Source organism: Berghia stephanieae, chromosome 10 (genome assembly GCF_034508935.2).
Source record: "Berghia stephanieae isolate SIO BIC M18660-M18661 chromosome 10, UCSD_Bste_1.3, whole genome shotgun sequence".
In the NCBI taxonomy this organism is placed as follows: domain Eukaryota; kingdom Metazoa; phylum Mollusca; class Gastropoda; order Nudibranchia; family Aeolidiidae; genus Berghia; species Berghia stephanieae.
In genome coordinates, this window is record NC_088369.1 from 44,706,924 (window position 1) to 44,720,280 (window position 13,357).

The following is a 13,357-nucleotide window of genomic DNA, read 5'->3' on the forward strand; positions in this document are numbered from 1 at the left end:
TAATAACAAAAACAACAACAGCAACAATAATAATAATAATATTAATAATAACAATAATAATAACAACAATAATAATAATAACAATAATAATAATAATAACAACAATAATGACAATAATAATAACAATAATAACCACAACAATAACAACAACAATAAGCCAATTGTGCAATCGCAACTAATCTTTATCATGGTAAACTATTATACAATATTTTAATATCAATGCCCAATTCCCCCCCCCCCCCACCCCACTTTCTCACACAAATACACACTCACACACACACACACACATACTTATATATATATATATATATATATATATATATATATATATATATATATATATATAACATGTCATATTTTGTATAATATACCACATCTTAGTATCAGAACTGCAGTTACTAAACAGACAAAAACAAATGAAAACAAACAAACAATCGCATTATTCTCTCTATCATCAATTTTAATAAGTTTTCCTTGCCGTGGAAACCACAATTATACTTGTAAATATTTCTTGTGTTCGATCTGTACCTTAAAACAAAGTCTACCTAAATCACCTTGCTGTCTACTGTCTCTGCATTTCAAAAATTTGATAAATTCAAACATACTTGGTTTATTTTTCAGTTTTTCCGGCAGGCAATTTCTTCTCTCTTGCGTATACCTCGAACATTCAATTAGACAATGGTATTCGTCTTCTATTACGTCACAAGTAGGACATTTACGATCATTTCTATCTACTTTTCTTGTGCCCCATCTACCCCTTTCTATATAAAACAAATGAGAACTCAATCTGATTTTTGAGATGGCAACTCTGTAAGATTTATTACACAGTTTCATATATGGTTCTAACTCAAAGGTGTCTTTAATGTGTTTATACAGCCGTCCAGACGTCGTCATCGACATCTCAGCGTGCCACTCTTGTAGAAACATGTCATCCAAGCGTTGTTTTAAAACCGCCAGAAAGTAATTTTCATTTTTTACATTTTGTTTAACCCAATAATGGCCCATTCCGCTCCTATCCAGCAACTGCTTCACCAGACTTACCCAAGTTGTTGTGTTTGGTTCATTAATATTCAATTGCACAAGTTCTTTGTATACTGCATGAGTGAATGAGCAATCATTATTTCCTGGGCGAATAAGTTTCAACCAATACTTAATAACTTTCATTTTTCTTTCAATATGCAAAGGATACACCCCCAATTCCCCATAAACAAAACAGTTTGGTGTGCTGTGCTTAACACATAGAATGGATTTAAGAAAACCGAGGTGAAATCTTTCAATTGGATCAGCTCTTCTTAAACCCCATATTTCTGCCCCATAATTCAGTATTGGTAAGATGGTACTATTGAACAGTTTCATTTGCATCTGTGGTAAAATTTCTGTGTTAGTGTTAAAATACTTTCTAAGTGAAAATAGTGCTCTTCTGGCTGAGTTTGTTACTTCTTGTGTACATTTTGTAAGAGATCCCGATGCGCTAAAATGACAGCCTAGATACTTGAATGACGAGATTACTTCAATACTTTTACCCTGATATGACCATTTGTCTTGTTGCCCAGTTTTCCCTCCCTTTTTAAATACTACGATTTTTGTTTTACTGATATTTACCTTTATTCCCCATTGCATACAATAATCTTGTAAAGAGTCTAAACCGTTCTGCAAACCCTCTTTTGTTTCACTGATTATTGCCATATCGTCTGCAAACATGAGCAATTTAATTGTAATATCCTGTATTTGTAATCCTATGGAATCTTCACTTAATTTACTTTCAAGATCATTAACAAACAGCGAAAACAAAAGTGGCGAAGTGCTTTCACCCTGTAATAATCCGCTGTTTGATTTAAAAAATTGTTGTTGACCTTTACCTCCTGTGGCCAGCTCAACCTTTGAATACATGTTTCTAAATAGCTTGACAAATTTCGAGCTCACACCGGATTTGATCAATTTTGTAAATAATGCGGATCTGTCAATAAGGTCATATGCTTTTTCATAGTCGATAAACGCACAATGTAGCTTCTTCCCTTTAGATAGCAATATCTCGATAATTCCATGTAGAATAAAATGGCAATCTGCTGTGCTCCTTCCCTTTCTAAATCCATATTGAACCTCGTTTAACACATTCTCTCCCTCCACCCATACATTTAGTCTTTCATTCATCACTCTTGTAAACAGTTTTCCTATACAACTCATTATTGTTATCCCTCTATAATTGTTCACATCTCTTTCATCTCCCTTTTTAAGAATCGGCACAATTCTACCCTGACTCCATATCAAGGGGAAATATTCCAATTCCAGTATCTTATTGAAAATTGATAAAATCAGTAATTTGATTTCTGAAGTTGCATTAATAATAAATTCATTTAACATATTATCCACTCCAGTAGCTTTGCCGCGTTTAAGAGCCTTAATTGCTTTGTGTAGTTCCCCCATCTCGATTGGCTTATCTAAAATATCTATATCTATAATATTCCTTCCCACATCCTTTTCTACCTCTGCAATCTCCGCCCTACCCATCTCCCCAACCCCTGATTCTTTATTTGCTAAAGTTTTAAAATGGTCGTAGAAGTTTATATCTGGCAGCTCTCTTCGTGATACTGAATTTCTTTTTATTTCCTTCCAAAAGTTCTGGGGTTCATGCTTACTTAAATCCAATAAATGTTGCGCTTTTTTGCGACTGTAATTTCTTTTGTTAATCCTACATACCTTCCTGTATTTATTCCTTTCCTTACACATCAATGTCCTGTTTTCCCCTGTCCCCGTCTCTATAAACTTATGTGCTCGTTCAGTGAATACTTTGCGTTGGATCTGACAAGCTTCGTTATACCATGGTGCTTTCTTTCTTCTCCCTTTCCTTTGTTTATCCCCTCTCCCCTCTATCCTAACTACATGATCTATCCCTGCTTCTGTTAAAATATCTGTTAACTCGACTATATTACCCTCTAATACCTCTGGATCTGTGTTAGTTTGTACCAAATATATTAGATTGCTCACCTTATTATGACACACTTCTGTATTTAATAATGTAACGTAATTCTCCTTCTTATCCTCTTTCCACTTTGTCAACATAACCCCATCTAAACCGTCACTTACCTCCCGTCTATGCTCACTATTATTTAATTTCAAAGTAAACGATATTATCTTATGGTCTGACATTTCATTTGTTTCATGGACGTTAAAACCACACACATTTCCTATAACCCGCTTATTGCAAATAACATAGTCGATTGTACTCTCCCCTTTTTTATTGCCAAACGTTGTGCATCCCTTCATTTTATCCTCCCCTGTTCTCCCATTTAATATTGCAAGGTCACATGTGTAACATAATTGGAGTAATTTCAGTCCATAGTCATTTACTTTTTTGTCCTTATTAAAACGTCTAACTGTCATGTCATTACATAAGAAATCTCTTTCACATAAAACATTCTCTACCGAAAGCTCTTCTGTCTGGTTCTCTCTAATGTCAACAGTCAAACAATCCTCTCTCTCCGCCGTCCTTGCATTCATGTCTCCTGCTACTATGATCCCTCCCTGATCGGTCACTTTTGTCAATTGATTTAACAGTTCATCAAAACAACTTACATTATCGTCAAAATCGCTGCGCGTTGATCCATACGGCCTCATGTAGACAAATAATAAATATACACTTTCATTCCATCCAAAATGTTCCTTATCTAATTTAAAACACATACCATCTTCATACTCCCAATCTACAACTGACACACCCTTTTCCAAACGCTTCCTGAAATAACACACTAACCCACCCGAATCCCGTTTGGCCCTTGATTTTCTTTTACGGTGTTTGCAGAACGGTTCACAGTAGCCATCTAACATTAAATTACTTCTCTCATTCGTCCACGTCTCACTTAACAAAATTACATCAAATTTATAAATACTTTCAACAAATTCAGGACATTCTTTCTTCATTTCCAAACTACCATTGATATTAAAAACACAAAAGGATACATTAGAAAGGTGGCTCCGCGGCGCATCTTCCTATTGTCGATCTGTTGTCGTCGTCGGTCTCACTGTCCGCACTTCCCTGCCGTCCACAATCAGCCTGGCTGGGTATGCTACCCAGGCGTCTCTTCCGGCATTCTTGGCTGCCTTCAAATCCGCCATCAATTGGCGTCTTGCCTCTCGGATCTCAGACGGAAAGTCTTCACTTACTCCAAGTCCAGGAGGCAGATGCTTTCTCCCAAGCTTGACTCGTTGCCTGTCATTGAAGTCCAGGAATTTGGCAATGACAGGCCTTCTTTTGTCACTCGTTCTTCTACCCATCCTGTGCGCTCTTTCTATCACCACCCTTCCTTCCACTTTGCACTTTCGCACCAACTCCGCCACCAGTTCAAAACAATTCTCTCCCTCCCTCTCCTCGACACCGTGAAACACCAAGTTGTTCCTCCTGCTTCTGGCCTCACTCTCAATCGCCCTCGCCTCTAACACCTCCACTCGCCTTCTCAACACCCCCACATCTTCCTTGACAATTCTCGCCTCACTTCGTTGCATCTTTACCTCCTCCTCTATCCTGTCTAACCTCTCCTCTTGTCCTTTCATATTTTCTAATATCCTGTCCATTTGATCTTTAATGGTACTGAGTTGCCCCAACACCGCTAAAACCGAGCTCACGCTGTCTTTAACTCCATCAATTACATTCCTCAATTCTATGAATTCCCTTCTCAACTCACACATCTCGTCAGTAACACTCGGTAGATCGTCACTACCCCCTCTTAATCTCTTTGCATTGGAAGCTGGGGTAGACATGGTTTGGCTACTTATTATCAAATATGTACGTTGAAGAGAGAGAGAAGGTTGGGGGGTTACGGTTGGGAGAAAACAGTTCACGATTCTTGTCACAGAGTGACAAAACAAACAGTGACACGGAATGTTTACACAACAATCACAATCCAGATAATCAAAACAACCAGGGTTTACAGGTGAACAGCGACGATGACGGTTACGGTGATATTGAATAATAATAATAATAATAATAATAATAATACAATGATGAGATGATTTAATGCCTCGAATGGTGAAATAATGGCAGAAGTTGAAGAATTTTGTACTACCTTCACAGTTTCAATTGGAAATCCTGAAAACACAAAACACTTAAACAGTCCGGAATATAGTCCAAAAGATAAAGGGAAATGAGTCGAACAGACCAATATAAATTTCAATCCAAGACAACAACAATTACTTGAGAAATATAGGATAAATGCACGATAACACCATAGCAGATAGAAAGACGTCTTGACACCTTGACACACAAAAACATATCATTGGGTATCTAAATTGGAACATTCTTTCTGATTAGCTATCCCCATAATTCTTTGGCGTGCCCTTACTTTACAAAACCAAGGAAACTAGACTGACTACCTGTAGCATATATTTTGTAAGACAACGGCTGCCGTCATATGGTAAAATGACGCAAGTGCCTACGTAAACAAAAATGAGCTATTTATATTATGGGAATCCTCATTTCAAGTCACACAATACCATCTAGGCCACGTGGTAATGTGCAATTTTATACTATCAGAAATACACCAATTTGAAATTGAAAACATAAAATAAATCCTTAAATTTCTGAACACATTTCCAACCATAGTTCAAAATTAACCCCATGTCATTTACCTCCTTTTGTCATACGACGGCAGACGCTGACAAAACAGACATGACGGGTGCTGTAAACATAAACATAAACATAAACTAACAGAGATAGATAGGGGCGTTTTCTTCTTGTTTTCATCGGACAGAACGAAGGAAATGCGATAGATGGAGAGAGCATCATCAGTACATTGGCATTGGTGTACGCACGACATTCGCAAAGTTTATTCAAAGACAATCGTGGTACGCTATCTTTCTCTCTCTCTCTCTCTCTCTCTCTCTCTCTCTCTCTCTCTCTCTCTCTCTCTCTATCTATCTATCTATCTCTCTATCTATCTCTCTCTTTCTCTCTCTATCTATATATCTCTCTCTATCTATATCTCTATCTATCTATCTCTTTCTCTCTCTATCTCTCTCTCTCTCTACCTATCTCTCTCTTTCTCTCTCTATCTATCTCTCTCTTTCTCTCTCTCTATCTATCTATCTCTCTCTCTCTTTCTCTCTCTCTCTATCTATCTATCTATCTATCTATCTATCTATCTATCTATCTATCTATCTATCTATCTCTCAATCTCTCTCTCTCTATCTATCTATCTATCTATCTATCTATCTATCTATCTATCTATCTATCTATCTATCTCTCTCTCTCTCTCTCTCTCTCTCTCTCTCTCTCTCTTTCTTTTTTTTTAAATGGATGGTGGAGTTGGTGACAGCGGTAGTAAGAGGTGATGGTGGTGGCCATGATGATAATGATGATGATGATGATAATGATGATGATGATGATGATGATGATGATGATGATGATGATGATGATGATGATGATGATGATGATGATGGAGGAGTCGTCCCAAAATTACTTAACCCTCTCCTTACCACCAATCGGAAAATCGTGAGATTCGATTGATGATGATGATGTTGATGATGATGATGATGACGATGATGATGATATAGGGACAGCGTGGCCCAGCGGTACGGTCTTTGCTTGGTACTCAAAAGGTACAGAGTTCGACTACCGGCCTCGTTGTGTGGCCTTGAGTAAGTCACCTCGCCCTAGCTCAATTTGCGGCGCTGCACTGCGGTTGACGCCCGTGTCATTCCAGTCTTCCCTTGGAATAAAGACAAATTTTCCCTTGGGGATTAATAAAGGGATTTTTTTATTTTTTAAATTTATTTTATGATGATGAGGATGACTATGATGAATATGATGATGATGATGATGATGATGATGATGATGATGATGATGATGATGATGATGATGATGATGATGATGATCTTATTATCCCAAATAGCACCACCACGACCACCACCACCACCACCAACACGATAGTAAATTTCTCTAGTTATTTATTTATTTATTTATTTATTTATTTATTTATTTATTTATTTATCTATTTATTTATATATTTATTCATTTATTTATTTATCTATTTATTTATCTATTTATTTATCTATTTATCTATTTATTTATCTATTTATTCATTTATTTATCTATTTATTTATTTATTTATTTATCAACAAAACGTACAGAGAAGTCTTCAAACAACAGGGTTGGCAAAGGCAATAACCCGCCACAATTGATAACCAACACATATTAATATGATAATAATGATATTATAGAAAGAAGACAGCCGACGTCTATTTCCAGTCATAACCTATCCCACGTGACACAATACACCTGTCTCACACCGTCAACTAGGAGCTGATTAGACAGGTGGGTGGAGAGACAACAATAACAACATAACACGTTAAGGAAGGGAGAATAGGGAAGATTTTATATTAAACACTCCTGTAACGTGGTGTCGTTATATATTTAGTTTTTAAACATTTATTCATTCGTTAAACCTATTTATTTATTTATTTATTTATTTATTTATTTATTTATTTATTTATGTTTCTATATGTCCAACTATTTAATTATTTATTTAATTATTTATATATGTTTCTATATGTCCAGCTATCGATTCATTTATTCATTTATTTATATATTTATCTATTCTTTTATTTATTTCTTCATTCACATATATAATCTACTCATTTATTTAGCTATATGTTTCTATTCCGATCCCATTGTCCATAACCTAAATGCTATTCAAGACATCTCTCTCTCTCTCTCTCTCTCTCTCTCTCTCTCTCTCACACACACACACACACACAAACACGCACACTCTCTCTCTCTCTCCATCTATCTATCTATCTATCTATCTATCTATCTATCTATCTATCTATCTATCTATCTATCTATCTATCTATCTATCTATCTATCTATCTATCTATCTATCTATCTATCTATCTATCTATCTATCTATCTATCCATCCATCCATCCATCCATCCATCCATCCATCTATCTATCTATCTATCTATCTATCTATCTATCTATCTATCTATCTATCTATCTATCTATCTATCTATCTATCTATCTATCTATCTATCTATCTATCTATCAGCCCCCCCCCCCCCTTCACCCCCCCCCCCCCCCCCCATGATCAGGCGAGGCATTGCTACTATTTAGAGATTTTTGAGATAAAATGTCTTGTATTTTTCATGCTGCGTTATTCGCCACTTTTTCGTACACATCTTTATTAAGATTTGACCTTACAACAACAGTGCCCGTCTCAAAGTTTGTTTTTTGTTTGTTTGTTTGTTGGTTGTTTTTGTTGTTGTTGTTTTTTTTTTCTTCTATTTTAGCGCTAAAGATGTTAAACAAATTAAGGAGCAGGCATCACTATAAGATAAATATCTGAACAAGTGTGTATGAAAGGTGTCAGACAAAGCAAGAAAGAAAAATACAAGAAAACAAACATCCCAAAAAATCAGTCCACCCCAGTTGAGGTCGCCTGATATTTTTTGGGTTTTTTTTTCTGGCATTTTTCTTCCTTGCTTTGTCTGGCACCTTTCGTAAACACTTGTTCAGATCTTTACCTGCTCGCAATGTTGTGACCCACTTAATAGGTTGGTGGCAATAAGTGCAAACGACTCCACAAAAGACTACTAGAGCGTCGTTAAATCTCGACACTACCACGTCATAAAACGTCTTTCTGGAAATCTGATGGCAGCACTTTGGAAGGTCATAGCATTATGCCATTACTAGAGAATTTATATAGCGCAGTATCCACTAAACGTGCTTAAAGCGCTTCACAAGGGGTCCCTGACCAACAGCAACACGTAACATGCAGAACGAGACATGACGCCTGTTAGGCGATGTTACAATTTTTTCCCGGACAGAGAATCAACGCTGTTAACGACCAGGTACTCATTGTATACCTGAATACGGTGAGAGAATGTGAGTAAAGAGCCTTTTCCCAAGAACTCAACTATGCGCCGAGCGAGGCTCGAACCCAGGACCTTCCGATCCGAAAGCGAGTGTCATACCACTAGACCACGTAGCCGCATATGTACAGGCATACTCATAAAGACAGTGTGTGTTGTATAACGCTTCAACAGTCGTGACGTCACTTCCCTCGTACGCATGGTAACTTAGTAACTGGCTCTAAACTATCGGAACAATGGCGCCCTTATGAAATATTTCTCCAACGAGCATAAAAGTGCATCCAGAGGGAAAAAAACCCATTATAAATCTGATCATGTTTTGACTTTTACACATTCTGATAACAAGACATATGAAAAGTTCTAGCCAGCATGAAGAATAACATTTCTTTGTTTAGAACCACGATGGCCGCCGTTGCTGGGCGACGTGACATCAGACTATTGAATCAAATATCGCATGTCGTGGCCTCTGGCCGAACTGTTGTATTGAGTTCATCACTGTTGTAAGTTCATCTCACAATACATTCATTAGGACGTGGTGTAATAAACATTTGCAGAGCATTGCATGTTATAATATCTGTATTTAGTACAGGCACGATAAGAACCATGGAAACCAACCGTAACTCTCTCTCTCTCTCTCTCTCTCTCTCTCTCTCTCTCTCTCTGTGTGTGTGTGTGTGTGTGTGTCTATCAATATCTACCTTTCTTTCTCTCTCTCTCTCTCTCTCTCTCTCTGTATGTGTGTGTGTGTCTATCAATATCTACCTTTCTTTCTCTCTCTCTCTCTCTCTCTCTCTCTCTCTCTCTCTGTATGTGTGTGTGTGTGTCTATCAATATCTACCTTTCTTTCTTTCTCTCTCTCTCTCTCTCTCTCTCTCTCTCTCTCTCTCTGTATGTGTGTGTGTCTATCAATATCTACCTTTCTTTCTTTTTCTCTCTCTCTCTCTCTCTCTCTCTCTCTGTATGTGTGTGTGTGTGTGTGTGTCTATCAATATCTACCTTTCTTTCTTTCTCTCTCTCTCTCTCTCTCTCTCTCTCTCTCTCCTTCTTTCTTTCTCTCTGTCTCTCTCTCTATCTCTCTGTCCCTATCTCTATCTCTCTCTTTCTCCCCCCCCCCTCTCTCTCTCACTCTCTCTCCTTCTCTCTCTCTCTCTCTCTCTCTCTCTCTCTCTCTCTCATTCCAATAATTATTGTTAAAAGGGGGGAAAAGAGGTTGACGGGTGGCTAACCCGCCATACATTGTTGACAAGAGGCCCAACATTCAATTTTCCCACATTGCATTAAAATTTACTTCAAATAATAATAATAATAATAATAATAATAATAATAATAATAATAATAATAATAATAATAATAATAATAATAATGATAATAATAATAATAATAATAATAATAATAATAATAATAATAATAATAATAATAATAATCATAATAATAATAATAATAATCATAATAATAATAATAATCATCATCATAATAATAATCATAATAATAATAATAATCATAATAATAATAATAATAATAATAATCATAATCATAATCATAATAATAATACAGATAAAATATAGACGACTCCAATCTGTTAAAAACTCCTAAAGCTTCAAACTTGTCAAATTAAGAGTCCTCTAAATAATATGCATTTTTCTAAGTGTATGGCATACTGTGTCAAACGCTTCTCAAAATCCATTCAATGAAATTGTGTGGAAATTTCCACAGTTATCACCCAGACAATGTATTGTGTCGCCAAGGAGAGATTTTTTTTTTATATGAGGTATTTGTGTTTTGAAGTATAATCCAAATTATGAATCTTTAACATCAATTTTGGCATAACATTTTGATTCTCAACTTTGTAATGCTCTAATTAAAATTCCATAACCTAACGCCGTAAAATCTCTCTATGGCGACACACTACACTCCAATTATGATAAGAGGGAAGAATATGGCGGTCATTCCTTCAATAGTTTTTGTGGAACGTTATATCTTTTTGAATGACAGACCCTCAAATTTGGTCGCAAAACGGGTATTAACACCAAAAATGGTGTTTTTTAACCTCTAATGACGATACAGAATAATTAAAAAACCCCAATATAGGTAATTAACTTTCTTTTTTTTCTTGAAAAGACCCAAACCGCCCCTTAAGACTAGATTATAATTTGATAACTGAAACGCCTCAAAACTTTCCATTTTGATAAATACATTTGGCGAATGCCTATCAGTTGATGTGATTATCTCTTGTTTATCTTGATTCCCATTTGTTTGTGCACTTGTGTCTGGCTGTGTGTGTGTTGTGTCTGTGTGTGTGTGTGTGTGTGTGTGTCCGTAATTTATGTATTGGAGAAGATGTGTACAAGCATTTGAGGTATTTTACCTACAATGCATTGCTTTAGGCAATTGATGCAAAGCGCTTTGATGCCTTGCCTAAAGCCATATTCCAAATGTTTTTCTTCCTACTCTTTATTTTTTTTAAAATCAGGCCAAAATAAAAAGACTTTTCATAAAACATACGACGGCAGTGATGTTCTTTTGCGTCCTCAAGTACATTCTATGCTGATGCCATGCTGTCAAGGTCAAGGTCAAGGTCACCCGGCCAGGGAATCCATACCTAGCGTACCATAGGATGTTGGCGGAATCTTGTCTTGATTGGATCAGTGATCGACATGGCATTGGGTTGGGAAGGAAGATCGAGGTCAAGGTCAAGGTCACCCGGCCAGGGAATCCATACCTAGCGTACCATAGGATGTTGGCGGAATCTTGTCTTGATTGGATCAGTGATCAACATGGCATAGGGAAGGGAGATCGAGAGTTTGGCGAGGAGATTTAGGTAGACAGTGGAGTGGAATGTAGACGGAATGGAACGCTGGGTCCTTAGGTTGGCATGGCAGACAGGAGGAGGAGGATGATGGGACGAAGGAGGTGGCGTGGATACCTATAATGATGACGGAATCGGTCTGTGGATTACGTGCAAGAGTACTATACTACTGAGTGAGACGGTCAAGGTAGGGAGGATCAGGCCAAACAGCACAGCTAATTTGATTGAGGGCCTACGACGTTGACATTGGTTGTGAGAAAGAGTGAGGCAAACAGGCTGACGGACAGACAGACAGACAGACTGACAGACATATAGATAGATAGATAGATAGATAGATAGATAGATAGATAGATAGATAGATAGATAGGTAGATAGATAAACAGATAGATAGATAGATAGATAGATCGACCGATAGATAGATAGATAGATAGATAGATAGATAGATAGATAGATAGATAGATAGATAGATAGACAGATAGATAGATAGATATATAGACAGACAGATAAATAGATAGATAGATAGATAGATAGATAGATAGACAGACAGACAGATAAATAGATAGATAGATAGATAGATAGATATATAGACAGACAGATAGATAGATAGATAGATAGATAGATAGATAGATAGATAGATAGATAGATAGATAGACAGACAAATAGATAGATAGACAGATAGATAGATAGATAGACAGATAAATAGATATATAGACAGATAGACAGCTAGATAGACCGATAGATAGATAGATAGATAGATAGATAAATAGATAGATAGATAGATAGATAGATACATAGATAGATAGACAGACAGATAGATAGACCGATAGATAGATAGATAGATAGTTAGACAGACAGACAGATAGATAGATAGATAGATTGATAGATAGACAGACAGTCAGACAAACACACAGACAGACAGATAGATAGATAGATAGATAGATAGATAGATAGATAGATAGATAGATAGACAGACAGATAGATAGATAGACAAAGATAGATAGAGATATATATAAAAAAAAAAAAAAATATATATATAGATAGATAGATAGATAGATAGATAGACAGACAGACAGTAATAGAAGATAGATAGATAGAATAGATAGATAGATAGATAGATAGATAGATAGATAGACAGACAGACATAGACAGACAGACAGACAGACAGACAGAAGATAGATGTAGATAGATAGATAGATAGATAGATAGATAGATAGACAAATAGATAGATAGACAGATAGATAGATAGATAGATAGATAGATCGATAGATAGATAGATAGATAGATAGATAGATAGATAGACAGATAGATAGATAGACATACAGATAGACAGACAGATAAATAGATAGATAGATAGATAGATAGATAGATAGATAGATAGATAGATAGACAGACAGATAGATAGACAGACAGATAGACAAACAGATAAATAGATAGATAGATAGATAGATAGATAGATAGATAGATAGATAGATAGATAGATAGATAGATAGATAGATAGATAGACAGACACAAAGACAGACGGACAGACGAACAGCATGCTGGAGACAGTCTGATTGGATAAGTGGTCGTCTTGAGAATGAGATCAAGGGATTGGCGATAGATTCACGTGGACATTAAGTAGAATGGAGAGGGATTGGAACGTTAAGTCCCTAGATTGCAGAAGGGGGTGACGGCCAAATCGTTAAGGG

The 13,357-nt window shown here is 36.3% G+C and overlaps 2 protein-coding genes across 3 annotated transcripts in view; one reads left to right on the forward strand and one right to left on the reverse strand.

Moving 5' to 3' along the window:
* LOC144955855 (serine/threonine-protein phosphatase 2A regulatory subunit B'' subunit delta-like) overlaps positions 1 to 13,357 on the reverse strand; it is a 237,477-nt gene that overhangs the window by 40,277 nt on the left and 183,843 nt on the right. The window lies entirely within an intron of this gene.
* LOC144955947 (serine/threonine-protein phosphatase 2A regulatory subunit B'' subunit beta-like) overlaps positions 4,779 to 13,357 on the forward strand; it is a 32,099-nt gene continuing 23,520 nt past the window's right edge. The window contains 2 exon segments of the mRNA XM_078886208.1: positions 4,779 to 4,953; positions 11,334 to 11,467. Of these exon segments, the coding sequence (XP_078742334.1) occupies positions 4,779 to 4,953; positions 11,334 to 11,467 (309 nt within the window).